This window comes from Aquarana catesbeiana, linkage group LG11 (assembly GCF_042186555.1).
Source record: "Aquarana catesbeiana isolate 2022-GZ linkage group LG11, ASM4218655v1, whole genome shotgun sequence".
NCBI classification, from domain to species: domain Eukaryota; kingdom Metazoa; phylum Chordata; class Amphibia; order Anura; family Ranidae; genus Aquarana; species Aquarana catesbeiana.
The window spans coordinates 49906051-49926963 of record NC_133334.1 but is presented as its reverse complement, the minus strand read 5'-3'; the positions used below and the strand labels follow the sequence as shown (position 1 = coordinate 49926963).

The 20913-nt window shown below is 43.1% G+C and overlaps 1 protein-coding gene across 6 annotated transcripts in view; it reads left to right on the top strand.

Moving 5' to 3' along the window:
• The window catches only part of AMBRA1 (autophagy and beclin 1 regulator 1), a 168835-nt gene that overhangs the window by 103734 nt on the left and 44188 nt on the right, over positions 1 to 20913 (top strand). For all 6 annotated transcript variants that reach the window (XM_073604293.1, XM_073604291.1, XM_073604294.1 and 3 more), the window contains 2 exons: positions 210 to 290; positions 530 to 630. In XM_073604293.1, the coding sequence (XP_073460394.1) occupies positions 210 to 290; positions 530 to 630 (182 nt within the window). The remainder of the gene's footprint in view (positions 1 to 209; positions 291 to 529; positions 631 to 20913) is intronic.

Sequence of the window (20913 nt, the reverse complement as noted above, 5' to 3'; positions counted from 1 at the left end):
GATCAACTATGTAGTTGATGGTATATTAGGCTTGATCTACCATACATAGACCAGGCCTGTCTGATTTGATACAGTGATTGGATAGATAGGTGTGTAGTCCAATTATATAGTTTTGGTATTTTAAATTGGCTTTAACATCATTAAAAAGAAGTGGAGTTTTCCTTTAAGTCTGTTGGCAAACAGAAATAATTCTTCTCTCTCCGTTTCAGGGATAATGGGGACCGATCCAGGCACAGGACCCCTCGGAACGCCCGCATGTCTGCACCATCACTGGGCCGCTTTGTTCCCAGGTGAAACAATCATTTGCCTGCTAACGCATCTGTCAGAGCTTTTCATTTTTGGCTTATTCCGTGAGATGCTGCCTCCATGTTCCACCTGTCTTCATCAAACTTCTCAGATCTGTCTTCCTGTCACTTCTCTGCACCGTGCTTTGTCTGTGATCACCACCAGCACTTCCTCGCTCTGCCAATGTTTTGTTCTCCCTCATTTTAATGATTTGCACTGTATTCATCATCCCCTTTCATTGCAGGAGATTTCTATTGCCTGAATACCTTCCATATGCTGGAATCTTCCACGAGCGAGGTCAGCCGGGACTTGCCACGCACTCCTCTGTGAACAGAGTCCTGGCGGGTAAGGGCAACATTAAACGACAATACAATCTTCTTCTTTCTTTTTGTTTAAAAAAAAAAGTTCCTTTTATTGAGACAAAGATATGGACAATTATCAAGAAATGCACTACACACAGACATCTCTGGAGAACTCAAAGTATACATCAAGTAAACGAATAACACAATGCTAAGAGTAAAACCCAAAGAAAAAAAAAAACACAATGCCTTACAAAGGCTTGATCAAGGTGAAAGAAAGGTGTTGCAGCCACATCAGTCCCAAGGCAAGGTTCAAGGAGGAAATACCTCCTCCTAGGCTGTCCATGGCTGCCACACCTTATCGAACTTCTTAGGGCAATTCCTATTGATGTAGGTCAATTTATATAGAGGAAGAACAGCATTAATTCATTTTTTTCCATGACCCTATGGAGGGTAGGGGAACAGGCGTTCAATTCTGCCCATCGGCATAATAGAAGAGATAGGCTAGCAACAGTTTATTGCCTCTAGGCCTCTGCTCGTCATCTTGAATTCCCTACAGAGCCAATTCTAGAGAGACCAGGAGAGTCAGCTGAAGGAGACAACTAATGAGTTCCACTACCTCCTCCCAATACCGAGCAATCCTCGGGCAACTCCAGAACATACGTCGCTACATTGTTACCACATCTAGGGCAGTCTTGTGATCTCTGAGGGTAGATTCTTCGCAGTCTCTGGGGGTATAATAGACTCTGTGTAAAAATTTGACCTGTATAAACTTATCCTTTGAGGAGATCAATAATCTAGTACTATCTTCCAGGCAGTCTTCCCAGTCCTCCCTGTCTGTCAATAAGGTCAGTTTTCCACTTGTTTCAGAGCCCATCTATCTTAGGAGATTCCACACTCAGCAAAGTTAAATAGAGACCAGACAACAGTTTAGATAGTGATTCCTGAGCTAGCAGTTCTTCAATGGGATCCATAGCCAGGGACGGGGAGACCGGGAACTGGGCACGAGCTGCATGACACAGTTGTAGGTATTGGAAATACATCCAGGTAGATGAAACTTGGCTTTAAGGACAGGGAGACAATACAATCTTTAGACAACTGTAGAAATGGAGAATTGTTTTATGACTATTTTTATGTGTATCTAAACCCAGGAACATATAAGTGAGTTGTTTGATGTGGTGGCATTAATTTACTTCCTTCAGGCTTTCTTTTTTCCTTTCTTTCTACCTGATCCTGCCAATGACACATTTCCTGTCCTGGGAGGAATAACACTCACTGTACTGTATCTATGGAGGAGCAGCAATGTCGCCCCAGGGTAGGAAGTGTGTTAGGAATACAGAACAGTCCTTCTCGCCTCAATAACCTAGGCGGCAGTGTTCTGTAGTCCACTAAAGTGAACTGGGCAGGGCTGATAAGTGTTTTGAGTTTTCAGTGCAGAATTATGACCTCACTAAAAGATGTTAGCTTCCTAGATTTCTGGCAGGAGAAAATAAGAGGTTAAATGTTAGGATTTGCATACACACGTTAAAATTGTACTAAAACCATAATGGTGTTTACATGAATTTTGTGATGTTTTTGGGGTGCATTTAAAAAAAATATTTTATTTTTTTTTTTGAGTTGCAGTTGCATGTGTTTGAAGTGCAGTCATGTGAATTCCAGGCTGGGAAAATGCAGCATGCTGCACATTTTTTAAATGCACGTGAAAGCGCTTCAGTGGTGTAAACTAGGTTGAAATTCTTTTTTTTTTTTTTTTTTTTTTTTTTTTTTGTCTTTTGTGCATCTGCTGCATTTAAAAACACATTTGACTCCTTATGGTTTAAAGAACCTTTCGTTTCAATCTCCCTTTAATGCAGGGGTCTCCAGCTTTTCAGAATGAGGGCCATCGTACATATGTTCGTGGGCTAAAAAAATCTGTTTTAAAAAAACATGTTTTACGTGGAATTTATTTGTAATTAGCATATGATTTAGAAAAGAGAAAAAACTTTAGTGAAACAAATTCTTTCTAAATTCTTTATGCACTTTTCTTATCAGAGTCTACTTCAGAATCCCCCCCCCCCCCCCCCACTCCTTTTCAGGGTCCCTATCAAAGTCCACATCAGAATGCTCCCTTACATCGGACTTCACACCAGTGTCCGCCTCTGGGTAGGAGCATGGTTGTAGCAGCAGAGCAGGAGCTGATAGAAGCAGCAGATCTGGACAGAGGAAGTTCCATTTTCCTGTGAATCCTGGGGCAGGCACATGATTGGTTGCTAGCGGACCTTTTTTCTCTGCTCATCCGCTGTTAGATCTATGTCGCTGACTGCAGCTGTGAGCCACGTTTAGACCATGGGCAATAGTATGAAAACTTCTGCTCAAACAGACCAAGCTGTGCAGTAAAGGTTAGAGGATTAAGACAATTTTAACACTAAAGCTAGGTTTATGCTAGCACAAATGGCAAAATGCACCTTTTTACCATGCAGGCTAATGACAGGACCAACTCCAGCAGGGGAAGCAGTGTGATGTGTGTTTCAGTGATAGCATGCAGCACCATCCAGTGCTCTGTGGAAAAATGCAGAGGTTGAGAGTGTCCAGGTGTCCCGGGAGCCGCACATCAAGTCAAGACCTGCTATATGATAGTGAATGGCAGTCTCAGCCTGGACCCCCACCAGGCCATGTCCCCAATGCGTTTCATTCTCCCACCAGAGCTTACGCATGGGATGGAGTCTCCAGGTGTAAGGGGGCGGTTAAATATATTATCGACCACCACTTAGCGAAAGAATGAATATCAGGTGTGTGAAGGGCTGGTCATAGAGGTTGTGTGTTTAAGGAACGAATGTCGTTTCTTTACACAAACCCTGCAGGAGGCTGGCCATTTAGGACTTTTTTGCAACCAGATCTTCTATGGTTGCTCTGTGTATGCACTTCCTTAAAGAGGAGCTCCAGTCAGGGCAAAGGAAAGTTGTCAGCTACAAATACTGTAGCTGCTAACTTTTAATATAAGGACACTTGCCTGTCCAGGGATCCAGCGATGTCGGCACCCTGAGCCCATTCTTTAATCCACTAAGAGAAAGTGGCAGTGAAGCCTTCACTAAGTGGTGGCCAATAATGCATTTAACCGCACCCTTCCACCTGGAAACTCCATCCCCATGAGTAAGCTCTGGTGAGCATAGTGAAATGTGTTGGGGGCATGGCCTGGCTGCGGTCCAGGCTGAGACTGCCATCCACTATCATACAGCAGGTCTTGACTTGATGGGCGGCTCATTGGACAGCTAGTCACTCTCTACCATTGCCTGGAGCATAGATGAGCTCCCTTCCTGGCCAGCACTCGCAGCGGCAGGCACAGGACTTCATTCCCATACAGCCTGAGTAGCTCACACACACATCCTTGATTTGCAGTGGAAAAAATGCATACTGCATTTTACTAAAGCTCACTCCACCACAAATAACACCAGTGGGTCGGTGTGAATGGGGTACATGGAAAACAAATATATGTGCAGCCCAGCGTGCATTCCCAGCACACTGTGGCTGTGCTGGAATGAACTGACTCCCGTGAGCATGCTCAGGATCACATCACCAATCAAGGGACTGAAAACTCAGCACCTGGAAGATGCCTGGGGTGAAGATAACACTGCCTTCTAAGTATGTTATTGTTGCATGGCTGGTAGGTTGAGGTGAATATCTTGCAGAGTTTAAGCACATGAATGTGAGCTGGCATAAAATATGCTTAACGTAAAATTTCTGGTGCCAGAAGTGAAGTTGGGGAAGTGAATGGTTGTATGCCCCTGTACTTATGTAAACACTAATGCTTGTGTGGGTTTGTATACCATGTGTTTCCCAATCGTGAAACTTTCACATTCTGAAAAAACCTTGTTCAGGCAAGCACAGATAAATGCTGATGCACAAAAGCATCAACATTTACACAAGTACAGGGACCATACAGCCTTTCAGTTCTGTGGCCAGCTGTAGGCCCCACCTGCACCTCGTCGGGCACAGAAAAACATAGATATTTGTAGCTTCAACATTGAGTATCTTTGTTTAACTTTTAAAGCAACCCCAGCTTCAGTTTAATCGCTTGCTGACCGTGCTATAGCTGAAAGACGGCTACAGTGCAGACTTCCAATGCTGGGTGGGTGTAGAGAGATGTCCTCCCATGATTGTGCTGCCCGTGCGTCCCCTGTGGGTAGCCTTAATACATATTCAAATACAGATTGGGGTAAAGGGCCAATCACAGCAGCCCTTTACCACATGGTCAGCCAATGACAGCTGATCACAGGATGTAAACACAAGCCGGTTATTGGCTTTTCTCTCCTCATGCACGCTGTTAGGCCCCTTTCACACTGAGGCGTTTTTTCAGGCGGTTTAGCGCTAAAATCACCGCCTAAATACCGCATGAAAAACACCCCCATGTATCTCAGTGTAACCTTTCACACTGAGGCGTTGTGCTGGCTGTGCTTTGGAAAAAATTCTGCAAACAGCTTTTTTGGAGCATCTTTGGGGCGCATAAAATACCGCTGTAAAAACGTCTACCCCAATTGAAATGAATGGGAAACGCTGTAAAACCGCGGTAATACCGCTTTAAAACCGCCCAGAAACTGTGGGGAAGATCACATGACCGCATGGTCAGGTTTGCTAACGCTTAAAAAACGCGATTAAAACGCATGGGCGTTAGCGCTATTTTTACCGATGAGCGTTTTTACCGCGGTTTTGCAATTCCTCAGTGTGAAAGTAGCCTTAGGAGAGAGCCGATAACTTATGTTAGGGACATGTACACTGATATTTAGGGCACAGATTATCAGTGCCTCTCATCAGCGCACATCAGTGAAGGAGAACAATTACCCGTTTGCAACATTTTATAACAAATTATAAAAAAAAAATTTCGCTTTTTTTTTTTTTTTTTTTTCTTCATTTAGCAAAAAATAAAAACCCAGTGGTAATTAAATACCACCTAAAGAAAGCTCTGTTTCTGTGAAAAAAGTTTCATATGAGTAAAGTGTTGCATGACTGCACAATTTTCATTCAAAAGTGTGACAGCGCTGAAAATGGGCCTGGGCAGGAAGGGGGTAAAAGGGCCCAGTAGGCAACTGGTTTAAAGACATTTTTCCCACACATCCAAAAAGGTGTGCTAGCTGTCACTTTAGGCAAGCTGCTTTCAGGCTTTAATCGAGTTATACGTAGTGCTGAAGCTTCCTAAAGCCTGGTAACAGCTTGTTAAAAGTGACAGCCTGCATTCTATGTAGGAACTGTTTTCAACATTTCCAAGCTGGAACTGAAGGTTGCTTTTAAAGCGTCATCAGTACTGCTCCAAGTTGGCTAAAAGCTTTGTTAAAACTTGCTGTATGCACTGCTCTTGAACATAAAGATGCCTATATGTACAAGGACTAAGTGTTATACGCTCTTTCAAAGGCTTGTGTATGTTTCAGATGATTGCATTGAGACTTCTGACTCCCTAGGGGCTTAATCGCATTGTCAGTGTGCTGCAGTGCATGTTTTTGTGCATTAAGGCTCATTGCGTTAAAAATTAATGGACTGTCAACGTATCTCAATGCACAAAATGAATAGGTTCTGTGCTGTGTTTTAAGCATAACAATATGTATCAGCATTGTGATGGGCTTAATGAAGATGTCTTATAGCACACTGTAGACGTGTATTGTGGTGCAATTAACATTGCACTGCATGTTTTACTGTGTCTTACCATGCGTTGCTCTGCGAGTAAACCCTAAGTCTTTCCGCAAAGCTAAATGGTTACAAAACCAATACAGTGGGGAAAATAATTATTTAAACCCCCTGCAGATTTTGTAAGTTTTCCCACTTACAAAGAAATTAAGGGTCTATCATTTTTTTTCTCATAGGTGTATTTTAAATGATAGAGACAGAATATTAATCAAAAACCCAGAAAAAACACAAATGTTATAAATTAAGTTGCTGTTCAGTGAGTAAAATAAGAATTTGATCACCAAGCAAAACATGACTTGGTACTTTGTGGAGAAACCCTTGTTGGCAAGCACAGAGGTAAGACGTTACTTGTAGTTGGTTACCAGATTTGCACACATCTCAGGATTTTGGTCCACTCTTCTTTACAGATCTTCTCTAAATCCTTAAGGTTTCTTGGCTGTCTCCTGACAACTGGAAGTTCAGCTCCCTCAATAAATTTTCTATAGGTTTAGAGTCTGGAGACTGATTAGGCCACTCCATAAACCTTAATGTGCTTCTTCTTGAGCCTCTCCTTTGTTGCCTTGGCGGTATGTTTTGGGTCATTGTCATGCTGGAAGACCCATCATGACCCATCTTCAGTGTTATCGCTGAGTGATGAAGGTTCTCATCCAAGATTTTACAATACCTGGCCCAATCCATTGGCCCCTCAATGTGACAAAGTAGCCTGTACCTTTAGCAGAGAAACAGGGCCCAAAGCATCATGTTTCCACCTCGTGCTTGACTTTGGGGATGGTGTTTTTATGGTCATAGTCAGTCAGCAATTTTCTTCCTCCAACCACGACAAGTCGAGTTAATTGCCAAAGAGCTCAATTTTGGTCTCATCTGACCACAGCACTTTCTCCCCATCCTTCTCTGAATCATTTAGATGTTCATTGGGATGACTGTACATGTGCCTTCTTGAGGAGTGGGACTCGCCGTGTTTGGAGAAAAATGCTGACTATGATGCCAAGAACACATCCCTACAGTCAAGCACAATAGCATACACAATGGGTTCTATTTACAAAGGATCCTACCGCGCTTATTGTAAGCATCAAAATGTATATCAAGTTAATACATCAATGTGAAAGATTTAAGTAAATCAGCAAGACTGCCAATAACTAACATGAAATAAACATCTATAGAATGAACGCACCAGTCAATAAGTCCCTAAGAGTGCTCTGTGTCTTTAAGTTCAACATGAAAAACACCCAGTGCTTGTTCCAAAGCGACCACCTATACAGTATCTCACAAAAGTGAGTACACCCCTCACATTTTTGTAAATATTTTATTTTTTTTGTGACAACACTGAAGAAATTATACTTTGCTACAATGTAAATTAGTGTAGTTTAACAGTGTAAATGTGCTGTCCCCTCAAAATAACTCAACATACAGCCATTAATGTCTAAACCGCTGGCAACAAAAGTGATTACACCCCTAAGTGGGGAGGGCCCAGAGGTAGAGATAGTCCGTGCGGAACATATTCCAGAGGGTAGTATTGGTGGCATTAGTGGTAGGTTGACTAAAGCACATAAACCGTAAGTATAGTAACAAGTCCTAGTTGCAATCTCAGAACACCCAATAAGAATATAGTATGCGATCGGTCTAAACTACGTGGCATGTCACCAATGCCAGGAGCCTGGCGAACAAGATGGGTGAACTACAGATGCTGTTGTATGAGGAGGATTTGGATTTTGTGGGAATTTCAGAGACCTGGTTCAACAGCTCTCATGATTGGCTGGCAACCATTCAAGGGTATACCCTTTATCACAGGGATATAGGGGGAGGGGTATGCCTGTATATCAAGAATAATGTACTAGTGAATGTGAGAGATGACATCACTAAGGGAGCTAGGAAGGAGGTGTAATCCATATGGGTAGAGCTCCAAAGGGATGAAGCTAAGGGGAAAATACTGGGAGTATGCTATAGGCCCCCTAACCTGAGGGAGGAAGGGGAGACAGATCTCCTATCACAAGTTGGATCAGGAGAAAGGATGGGACGTGTTATCATAATGGGGGATTTAAATTATCCAGACATAGACTGGGTGGAGGGAACCACACATTCATCTAAGGCTCGCAGTTCCTAAATGTTTTGCAGGACAATTTCATGGTTCAGATCGTAGACGCACCAACTAGAAATAAAGCGTTACTGGATCTACTGATTACCAACAATACTGACCTGATCACGGATGTGGAAATGCAGGGCAATTTAGGAAACAGCGATCACAGCTCAATTGGCTTCAGTATATATCACTCAAATAGGAAACATAAGGGGAATACAAAGACACTGAATTTTAAAAGAGCCATCTTCCCTAAACTACGAACCGTATTAGAAGGCATGAATTGGGATAAAATCTTGGGGAAAAAAGAACACGGAGGAGAGATGGGTTTGCTTTAAGAGCATATTAAATAAGGGCATTGCCCAGTGCATCCCATTGGGTAATAAATTTAAAAGGGCAAACAAAAGTCCTGGATGACTTTACTCCAATGTAAAAATGCATATAAACGCAAAGGAGTAGGCCTTCAAAAAATACAAGGTTGAGGGATCATTATCGGCATTCAGACTTTATAAAGAATGCAACAAGAAATGTAAGGGTGCAATAAGGATGGCCAAGCTAGAACATGAAAGACACATAGCGGAGGAGAGCAAAAAAAAAAAAAACAAGAAATTCTTTAAGTATGTAAACGATAAAAAAGGGGAGGACAGACCATATCTGCGCCATAAAGAATAAGGAAGGACATCTGGTTACAAAGGATGGGGAGATGGCGAAGGTATTGAATTTATTCTTCTCCTTGGTCTTCACGAGGGAATCGGGGGGGCTTCAGTAACCAGAACTGCAGTGTTTATCCTTAAGACACATCACAGGAAGGACCTCCACGGTTAACAGAGGACAGAATTAAAATTAGACTTGGGAACCTTAACATTAATAAATCACCTCTACTAGATGGCTTGCATCCGAGGGCCAGACCATTGTTCCTAATTTTTACTGACAGTCTACTGACTGGAATGGTACCAGCTGATTGGAGAAAAGCCAATGTAGCACCAATATTTAAAAAGGGCCCAAAATACATCCCTGGGAATTACAGAACAGTTAGCCTAACATCGATAGTATGCAAGGTCTTGGAGGGGATAAGGGACTATATACAAGATTTTAGTAAGGAGAACGGTATCCTCAGCAGTAATCGGCGTGGATTCATGAAGAATCATTTTTGCCAACCCAATCTATTAACATTCTATGATGAGGTGAGTTGCCATCTAGATAAAGGAAGGCCCATAGATGTGATGTATCTGGATTTGGCAAAAGCATTTGACAGTTCCCCATAAATGTTTACTGTACAAAATAAGGTCCGTTAGCATGGACCATAGGTTGAGCGCATGGATTGAAAACTGGCTACAAGGGTGAGTTCAGAGGGTGGTGATAAATGGGGAGTACTCGGAATGGTCATGGGTGGGTAGTGGGGTCCCCCAGGATTCTGGGCTGGGACCAATCCTATTTATTTTGTTCATAAACGACCTGGAGGATGGGGTAAACAGTTCAATCTCTGTATTTGCGGATGATACTAAGCTAAGCAGGGCAATAACTTCTCTGCAGAATGTGGAAACCTTGCAAAAAGATCTGAACAAATGAATGGGGTGGGCAACTACATGGCAAATGAGGTTTTACTGTAGAAAAATGTAAAATAATGCATTTGGGTGGCAAAAATATGAATACAATCTATACACTGGGGGGGAGAACCTCTGAGAGAATCTAGGATGGAAAAGGATCTGGGGGTCCTAGTAGATGATAGGCTCAGCAATGGCAGGCAATGCCAAGCTGCTGCTAACAAAGCAAACAGAATATTGGCATGCACTAAAAAGGGGATCAACTCCTGAGATAAAACGATAATTCTCTCGCTCTACAAGACTCTGGTCCAGCTGCACTTAAAGTAAACTGTCCAGTTCTGGGCACCAGTCCTCAGAAAGGATGTACTAGAAATGGAGCGAGTACAAAGAAGGGCAACAAAGCTAATAAAGGGTCTGGAGGATATTAGTTATGAGGAAAGGTTGCGAGCACTGAACTTATTCTCTCTGGAGAAGAGATGCTCAAGAGGGGATATGATTTCAATGTATAAATGTTGTACTGGTGACCCCACGATAGGGATAATACTTTTTTGTCACATGAAGATATAATAAAATATTTACAAAAATGTTAGGAGTGTACTCACTTTTGTGAGATACTGTATATGCTTACCTGAGAGCATGTGACCCCAAATAAATAAGTGGAAAAGCACTTGTACAAATCCATCGCTCCTTCACCCCGTACACACCTTTCAAGACCAGTACTCTGGGAAGGTAAAAAAAAGCACAAAGCTTGCATTGTGTAAAATCTTCAATGCAGCATTTATTAACCACTTCAATACCAGGCACTTAGACACCTTCCCGCCCAAGCCAATTTTCAGCTTTCAGCTCTGTCGCAGTTTGAATGACAGTTGCGCGGTCATGCAACACTGTACCCTAACAAATTTTTTTATCATTTTGTTCCCACAAATAGAGCTTTCTTTTGGTGGTATTTGATACCCTCTGCCGTTTTTTATTTTTTGCGCAGCAAATAGAAAGACCAAAAATTTGGAAAACAAACAAGTTTTTCTTTGTTTCTGTTAAAAATTTTTGTAAATAAGTACGTTTTCTTCTGGGCACTGATATGGCTGCACTGACGGGTACTGATACGACGGCACTGATGGGCACAAATGAGGTGGCACTGATAGGCGGCACTGGGCACTGATAGGTGGCACTGGTATGCAGCACCGATGGGCACTCATAGATGGCACAGATGAGTACTTATGGGTGGGCACAGATGGGCACTGATAGGTGGCACAGATGGACACTGGCACTGATCACATTGATCGGTGGCATTGCTGGGCATCACTGATTTAAGAGTGCCCGTCAGTGCCCATTTGTTAGCACTAATTGTGACAGATTGGGCACATGTGGATGGCCATGGGGTACATACCTGGCCATCCACATATTGCCTGGCTCCCTGGGGGTCCTGGCGGCTTCCCTGGTGATGTAGTGTGGGCGTCCGGGGGGGGGGGGGGGCTGCGCAGACACCCTGCCAGGAGAGCCGCCGATCGGCTCTCCTCTACTAGCATCTGTCAGACGCGAGTGAGGAAAAGCCGATCAACGGCTCTTCCTATTGACATCGTGATCAGCCGTGATTGGACACGGCTGATCACGTGGTAAAGAGCCACCGCCGGAGGCTCTTTACCAAGATCGGTGGAGCAGTGTGTCAGACTGACACCCCGCTCCACCGATCGTCGCGATGCGCGCCCCCGTGGGCGCGCAGCGGCATGTTATCCTGCTGGATAAGAGAATTCCTCATGATTGCGCATGAATGGTGACATCACGACTCTTTGTTCCGCCCTACATGTTTCGTCACAAATTATATATGGAAGTATTGATGTACATTTTGATGCTCACGCTATACACGGCAGGATCCTTGTACAGTAATTAGAATGCTAAATTGATACTGAGTGGTCATGATGCTTGCACAGTTTATTACTAGATTTTCATATGATGGTGACTGTTGCATAGATTTTTCAGTGATTTGTGGGCAAAAACAAGCTCCAATACAGAAGAATTTGCTAGCCCAGTCGGAAGCCTCACATGGTCAGCTGTCACGAACATTGACATTTTATGGTAACCATGGCCAAAAGATCACTTTTCTCTTTTTTTTTTTTTTTTTCTTCTTCCTGCCCTTGGCCCATGTAAGTAAGGATGGATCGTGCATTTGTAATGCTAGATGGCCTACATGGTGGTAAAGGATTGCTGTATCCTGTGTCTGCTTTTATCAATTCTAATATTTAAGTGTCTCTAGAGGTACTATAGGAGGTTTTTTCCAGTTTCCTGTGAACCGCAACATACCTCCCATTCATTCAATTCCCTCGACTTCCCGTTATCTGGGGATTCCACAAGGCATTCTCTCTGAGGGGATTGAAAAATGTGCAGCGCGTTTGCAGCTGCTTCTGTCTCCCATTTTTTTCCATTGACCCCCTCGAATAGGTGCATCAGTAAACCTTTCCGTGAGGGGATAATTAACCCAATTACCTCGCGCTCTAACGAGGGAGATCCAGCCAGTGATTTGGTTTCCATGACAACACAGGAGCCCAGACAGCTGTATGCTATCCGTGAGAGCTCTACACGCGGAGGACTTTGCCTTTGCTGTCCTGTGCCCTTTATGGAGTGTGTGCAAAGCTTGCACCCTAGATGCTAGATTTCCCCCAACCCCTCCCCCGTCCAGTTGCCATAGTTACCAGGCTTTATTCCTCCGGGAATTAATGGTGATTAAAGCTGCGGCATCCTTGGAATAAAGATGTGTTTCACTGCTGGTATGATTTAAGAGCTGTAACAAAATGTTTCTCCATATATCTGTAATGTGTCCTTATGTCACCTGTTTCAGCATTTCACTCTCAATCGGCAAAGAATTTCTAAAGATCATTTTAATAGTAGCCAGCAGAGTCAAAGCAAAAAGCTAAAGGCGGAGCTCACTTGCAATATAGAAACTGCCAACCCGCCAAAGGATTTGTAGTTCTGCTCACTTTGTCTTGTGATATGGACACCCCTGTTAGACAAAACATTTAGGTCCTGCTCCCCGTGTCCCCTCTGTAGATCTCACTGCAGTTGGGCCATGAATCCTGATCTAGGACCTGCCCTAGCCTGTGATTGGACAATGCGAGCTCAGAAGTATTAGTGGTCCTGTTTGTACCACCTTCTGTTGTGAAGATTTTCATGTTAGGTGAACAGCACCGTACAATGAAATGGTGATGGACTGACTTACACTGTTGCTGGCTTTCAGCTGTGTATTGGATTTAAGGAGTTTGATATTGAGACAGAACCAGGTATTTATGACAGCTGTGTGTGTAAAAAAAAATAAATAAATAGGTCTATTGGCCTTACCAATGGTGCTGGGCCCAAAAGCAGGCCCTTCTAGATGCCTGCACACCACCTCGCTTCATCGGGAACTCGGGAGTCTTGAATACCCAGACGATCTGTTTTGAAAGTACTGACTACACAACTTCCAATCTACAACTGGTCATCTCCCTCAGCTATTTCTTGCCAGGAAGCCTTAGTTGGCCGCACTGGCCCATAAGAAGGCCCTTAGGGGTACCAATCACATTCCAACCTCACTGTACAATCTTTGTGCATTCAACTTTAGATTTACCAAAACTATGTAATATAAGGACATAGCTTATCTATCCTATCAGGTAGGCCCTTGTACTATTGTACATAGTTACTGGCAGATCTACTGGAGATTTTTGTGTGGTGAGCTTTAGACCATATAGCAACACTAGGTGCCCATTATTACCCAACAAAAAACAGAGCCAGACAGGTTTAGACAGCTTTTTTCCCTTTTAAAGTGATTTGTAAAGTCTTGTTTTTATTTAAAAAAAAAAAAAAGTTATACTTACCTGCTCTTTGAAATAGTTTTGTACAGAGCAGCCTGGATCCTTCTCTTCTTGGGTCCAACTCCAGCTCTCCTGGCCCCTCCCTCCTGTCTAGTGCCCCCACCACAAGCAGCTTGCTATGGGGGCACATGAGCCGAGCTGCAGTTTCGTGTGTCCATTCAGATGCGGAGCCCCGTTTGGCCTGCCCCTCTCTCTCCTTATTGGCTCCTGCTGCTGTCAGTCAGCCAATGGAGCACAGGAACTGCTGTGTCTCAGCCAATCAGGAGGTAGAGTCCCGGATGGCCGAGGCACTCGTGGACATGGCTGGATAGAGAGGGGGGGCTCATGTAAGTATTAAGGGGTGCTGTGGTGGCTGCTGTACACAGAAGGCTTTTTATCTTAATGCATATAATGCATTAAGATAAAAAACCTTCTGCCTTTACAAAGACTTTAACCACCTCAATACTGGGCATTTTCACCCCCTTCCTGCCCAGACCATTTTTTAGCTTTCAGCGCTGTTAGTTTGACAATTGCGCGGTCATTCAACACTGTACTCAAACAACTATTTTTCTTTTTTATCATTTTCTTTACACAAATAGAGCTTTCTTTTGGTGGTATTTAATCACTGCTGGGATTTTTATTTTTTACTAAAATAAATGTCGGTAAATGTTGTAAATAAGTCATTTTCTCCACTGATGTGCGCTGATGAGGTGGCACTAACCTGCCGCACTGATGGGCACTTCTCTCTGCTCTCGCAGGCTTGGCTGAGAGCAGTGGGAGCCATTGGTTTCCGCTTGTATCAATTCCTTTGAGGGGGATGGCGCTGAGCCCCGCTGTCTTTGTCTATAGACACAGGCAGAAAGGCTTGGGAGCAGGCCCGCAGGTGTGACCCCATAGCAAGCAGCCTGCTATGGGGGTGTATTTAGAAGAAGAGGAGCCACAAGCATCAGCAGGGGGACCAGAGAGGAGGTGGTTCAGGGCCACTTAAAAAAAAATAAATAAAACAATAGTTTACAATCGCTTGAAAGTAAGGTCTGGAGTTCAGATTTGAGGTACTCTTGGGCAGAATTTTTGAAGTTAAAATACCTGTCTGTTTTATTGAGGAAGTTTAAACAAAATGCATTCTGTTTTATGCTTTTCATAATGTCCTAACCTACTGTTAAAACATCCTCCGGGCATATGCTGTTTAACACCCCTTGAATCTAGACAAAACTCAGTGCCGGCTCTACCTGTCTTTCAGCATTAATCTTTGTAAGGGAATATAGGGAGCTAACAGATATCAGAATAATTAGACATTTTGTACAATGAGAACTGTGCTGCTGGTATATGGCTGCCTCACTGCACCTTAATATCCGAGTCATATTTTTTTTTTTTTTTTTTTCTGCTGTGGGGGGCTCGTTTGCCTGATCCTCCCTGCCATTTAATACTCGATTGAGCATTAAATCAGCCGCAGAATTGTTTTCAGAGGATAATTTGGAAATGAATTTCCCCGCAGATGAGCCGTCAGCCTTGGAATCTTTCTGAAATGTCACGTCTGTAGCGCTTGTCAGTGCTGGGTCAGCAAGCGTTTGTAAAGAAAGCGAGACTGGCTCCCCCTTACTCTTTCCAAACCAGAGAGCATCTGTTTACTCATTAACCTATCAGGTTCAGAGATGAAGGCTACCGTCCCAGCTTAGAGCATGCATGATCAAATGAGCAGATTCACGTTTTTGCTTTGGTACAGTTGTTAAAGAGCTCATAACCAAGGTGGAAAAAATGTATTAATGGAATATAAGAGGAAATTGGCTTCATCTAGACTGTTGTAGTTGCCACCAAGTAACTTCCAGCAAAAAATAAAATCTATTCCTTCCAAAGACCTTGCTGCTTTGATGTAGTGGTGAGGTTTGCTTGGTCAAATGATCTTGAGAGTAACTAAAAATACAAAATTAGTGGACATCTGACCATTAAATAAATTATATGGCGTCCAAAGTTCAGGTTTTAAAGGGTGCTACAACCTACAAACCATTCTAAAACAATTGTGAGCTTACAACCTTGTGGCTTTGTTGAAGCCCCTTCCTGTATGCATGGCCATGCCCCTGTGCTCCATAGAAACATGGTTTGTTGTGGAGGAACCTTCTTGTGCACCTTATGCGCTGATCCAACATTAGTACTTGACTTCACAAATGCTTATTTGGCTGAATGGGCACAAATTCCCACATACATCACCTGAAAAGCCTTTTCAGAAGTGGAGTGGTGGGGGGTTTTATAGCCACAAAATTGGTGAGCAAATTCATAATAATGGCCATGGTTTTGGAAAATTCAGCATAGAGGTGTGATGGTCAGGTGTCTGCACACTTTTGGCCACATGGTTTAGCACAGATATTAGGGCCACCTATGCCTTGAAAAGATCTGTAGTAAATACACAGTTCACAAAGATTTTCCTTGGTGCAATGCCATAACTAGAAATTTCAGGGTTCTGGTGCAAGAACCCATTAAGGGCCCTCCTGACCCCCCCCAGCCAGGGCCCTTCCCTCCGAGCCCAGTGTGACCCTGGTAGTTCTGCTACTGGTGTCAATAGTTTCTTTATTTGATGTTCTACCTTTTTTTTTTTTTTTTTTTCTTTTTTTTTTATTTAGGAGCCCCCTTTGGGGGAACTTGGTGAGATATAAGTGGTCTTGACAGACTTCTGATGTTTCACCTTTAAGACAAAGGAGATTGAGGGGACAGTCCTCAATCTCCTTCTCTGCAGACTCGGCTGCACTGAATGAATGGACGGGAATAGCTGTGTACAGAGCTTCCTTAGTTTACTATGTTTCAGGTATGCATAGACAGAGTTGGCGATCAGCACGGATCACTGACTCTCCATTAAGAAAAATTCAGACAGTTGAGATGCACTTTTGCAACACGCACAACTGCAACATGTCGAGGGGAATTTCAGTGTAAAATCTCTTTAAACAAGTGTGTATGAGCCACCGTATTGCCTTATGATTGCATGCTAACCATGGGCCAGCCACTGGTGACAAAGCAATCCGCCAACAATTGCAAGTCTGCAGCACTGCCAATGTGAAATGGACCTTCGTTGTCCCCCAAAAGGAAGCTTTCCCTTCTGTTACTGTTTTGGTGACCACCCATAATTTCTGCATTTCCCCTAACTTTCAGTCCTCAGGATGTGAACCCTAGGACTAACAGGGTGATTCTCCCTAGCAAGAGTACACGACTGAAAAAAACAAAACAAATCCTTGCCCATTCTATGCAACATGAAAAAAAAAAATGTTTTGGCTTTAGATAAGATTTTTTTTTAGCCCTGAACATCATTGAGCAAATATATAGACAAACACTGTGGGGTTGATTTACTAAAACTGGAGAATCTCTCGTGCAGCTTTGCATGGTAGCCAATCGGCTTCTAACTTCAGCTTGTTATATTCAGCTTTGACAAAAAAAATGGAAGCTGATTAGTTTCTGTACAGAGCTGCACCAGATTTTGAACCCCCAACCCCCCAGCTTTAGTAAATCAACCCCTAAATTAAAAGGTCGATAAATTTAAGGTTTTGTTTTGAAAAAGGTCTACAGCATCGCCTCTAAACTTTCTCTGAAAAGTTTGTGACAGATGTGTTAATAGAGGGTTTGTTTCCTGACTGTGGCAAACAAGAGAAAAACGGTACGGTATCAAATCTGCAGTTAATTAGAAGTTTTCTTCAATAGTTGTGTCCAGCTTCATTAAATGTCTGGGTTTGGCAGGCCTTTAACATGGAGCTGACCAATTCCTTCACTGACTAGCAGTTGCGGAGAACTAGCCAGGGTGGGTGAGATGTTCAGCTTATTAGCAAGATAATTAGACATAAAGCTGGAAGCATGTAAACATTCACGGCCACAAGGCCATGCTGGGAGTAGGAGGGAACGTGGCTTGTTGATCAATATTGAAAACCACAGGTGGATTGCTGAGATGTAATAAACAACAAGTCTCTCGCTTTCATTATTGGGGTGGCAGACATTACATTGTTGGCTTTTTTTTTTTCTTCTTTTTTTCTTTTTTTGATGCGGTCTAAAAATCTCACAAATTGGTAAAACACAGTTTCTCAATTAAAATGATTAAAAAATACTCCCTCCCCTCCCACACGCTTTTTTTTTTTTTTTTTTTTTATCATAAACTGAGCAGTCTTGATGGTCATGTGAGTGTCCTCAGATTTATCCAATGTCTGCAGCATTTCTCTGCAGAAGTACTGTAAACCCGGGCCGATGTAGTGATGCAACCCATGATGGACTGTCATTCAACTTGGAGATTCAGAAAAGATTAGAAAATAGGACTTTGAATAGACCACTGATGTCAACCAAAGAAAAAAAGAAAAAAACTTTATATTTTATTCATAATTGACCACTTCAATACAAGGCACTTCCCCCCCCTTCCTGCCCAAGCCATTTTTCAGCTTTCAGCGCTGTTGCAGTTTAAATGACAATTGCACGGTCATGCAACACTGTTATCAAACAAAATTTTTATCATTCTGTTCCCACAAATAGAGCTTTCATGTGGTGGTATTTGATCACCACTGGGGTTTTTACTTTTTGCTAAACAAATAAAAAAGACCGTACATTTTTGAGGAAAAAATGTTTCTTTATTCTGATATAAAAATGTAAATAAGTACGTTTTTCTCCTTCACTGATGGGCACTGATGAGGCGGCACTAATATGCAGCACTGATGGGCACGCATAGACGGCATGAAGGCCGCTCTGATGGGCGGCACTGGCACTGATGGGCAGCACTGAAGAGGAGGCACTGGCAGGCATTACTGATGAGCACTGATTGGCATCCCTGGTGGGCATACCTGGTAGTCATGGGTGGGCATCCCTGGTGGGCACGGGTGGGTATCCTCGGTGGGTCTACAGTGATCAATCTGCGCCAGTGTTTCTCAACTCCAGTCCTCAAGGCACCCCAACAGGTCATGTTTTCAGGATTTCCCTCAGATGAAACGGCTGTGGTAATTACTAAGGAAGTGAAACTGATCAAATCACCTGTGCAAAATAATGGCAATCCTGAAAACATGACCTGTTGGGGCGCCTTGAGGACTGGAGTTGAGAAACACTGATCTGCGCAGACCCCCCCTGTCAGGAGAGCACCTGATCGGCGGCTCTTTGCTCTTGTCTATCAGTGCGAGTGGAGGAAAAGCCGATAAACTGCTCTTCCTGTTTACACTGTGATCAGCTGTGATTTGACACAGCTAATCATTGTAAAGAGCCTACATCAGAGGCTCTTTACCGAGATCGGAGATGTGATGTGTCAGACTGACACGCCACGCTGCACGCCCCTGCGTGTATGCGGTTGCGTCTTATCCTGCTGGATGTAATATGACAATATGACGTCCAGACAGGATAATTAAACCACTTTACCCCACTTTCCGGCTGTCATTCTGCTATATGGCAGGCGGGAAGTGGTTAAGATTAAGTCGTATATATTATTATTCAATAAAAACTACTGGAATCCTTTCCGATGGCATAGTTGAATAAGATTTTATGCGTTTCGACGATCCCCGACTCATTCCGCCCCCCCCACCCCGCTTATTCAGGACAAATGTAAAATGTTCACTGGACGACATTTCACCTAAATGAGGGCTGGTGGTGGACTGGAACAACAGATAAATAGAAAACAGTAAAGGTGATTACGAGTCTTGAACAGGAGTATGTGTCCCAGCAAGAGAAGATTATTATTATTATTATTATTATTATTATTATACAGGATTCATATAGAATAGCGCCAACAGTTGCGCAGAGCTTTACAATCTAAAGCGGGGTTTCTCAAGCAGGTTACATAGAAATCTTGGGTTCTTCCAGAGGTTACCAGGGGTTCCTTGAGCAATGGGCAATTTCTTCCTCCATTGATATTTTTAGCTATCCATCTTCCCACTGACCACAGGTGTAAAGCCAGCCATAGACTGTTCAAATCTTGGTCGATTGAGCAGGCACCGTCCAAGATTCGAACCATGCATGGGCTGGCTGATTTTACCCTAGTTGATCAACTGGGGTACAACCAGCATGTTGGATTTTACATGTCATCATTGCCAGCCTCTAGCAATAACCACTGTGTGTTCTCCCAGCAGGAATGGCTCCCCTTGACCCAACCCCCCCCCCCCATCCTTCCGTTGAGCTACTGTGTTCTCAGGGAGGAATTCCCCCATCAACACAATGTGTTGATGGGGGAATTTATGGCTGGCTTAAGGAGCCACACTGACCACAAGTGTAAGGAGCATTCTTCACATTGACCATGTACCCGGAGTTGTAGATATAGTACGTTTTAGACCAGAAAGTTATTTGAAGGTTTCCTCTGTGTTGGAAAGGTTGAGAAAAATTGATCTAAAGGGAAGGACCGTACAGATACAATACATTAAAATAGAAGAGGGTTGATTCTGTCCAATACTTCGAGGGATCTCCGTTCATCATTGTAAAGGCTTTGGACAGCTACTCCTGCCTAAAACCTGTGAATGCCTTTACTACAAGATTAGAGAGCGATAAGGATATGTCACAGGGCAATAGCTTTCAGTTGTTTTCCAAAAACTGTTCACAAATGCTATGTGCATCATTTTTCGGAGGATGCATTAAGGTGAAAAAACACAAACCTTTACAACCCCTTTAAACCTTATATTTCCTGTATATATCGGCTTTGATTTCCAACAGTTTCTTTTACAGTTGATTGCCAGCCTGCTAAGCATGTGTTTTTTTTTTTTTTTTTAAATATTGATTGATCAATTGATTTACTTTGTAAATGTTACACCATCCTGAGAGCAATCAACCTACTCAGTCGATGATGCTTTATAGACTGCAGTTTTTTTTTTATGCTGTGTAAGTTTTCATCTATTTTGTTCGTTATGCAGTTTTAAAATGTAATGTCATTACCTGTTTGTGGTCGGCTGTAAAACTTTGCAGAGAAATTGACAAAAGCTGTCTCTAGTCGATGCTGTGACCCAGAAGTGACCCCTTTTGCTCCGCTTCAGTTCTGCGGCTAAAACTGGGACATTTAATTAGTTTACTCTCCTAAATGAAAGGGCACCAGTATAGGAATCTCTCTCCATTAAGTATCTCCATATTGAGCGTCCAGCTTTTGTCTAGTTGGAGACGCTGCAAATGAGTTTCCCTAATGAGCCATCAGCCTCATGGGGACAGTTATGCATTGGCAGAGTGTGAAGGCAGCCTAATGGGACCTCCATTAGGAGTGCTTGTCTGCTGCAATCACCCCCTTCTTTGCCATTAGGCAGCTCTTGGAGTGTGCAGCCTCT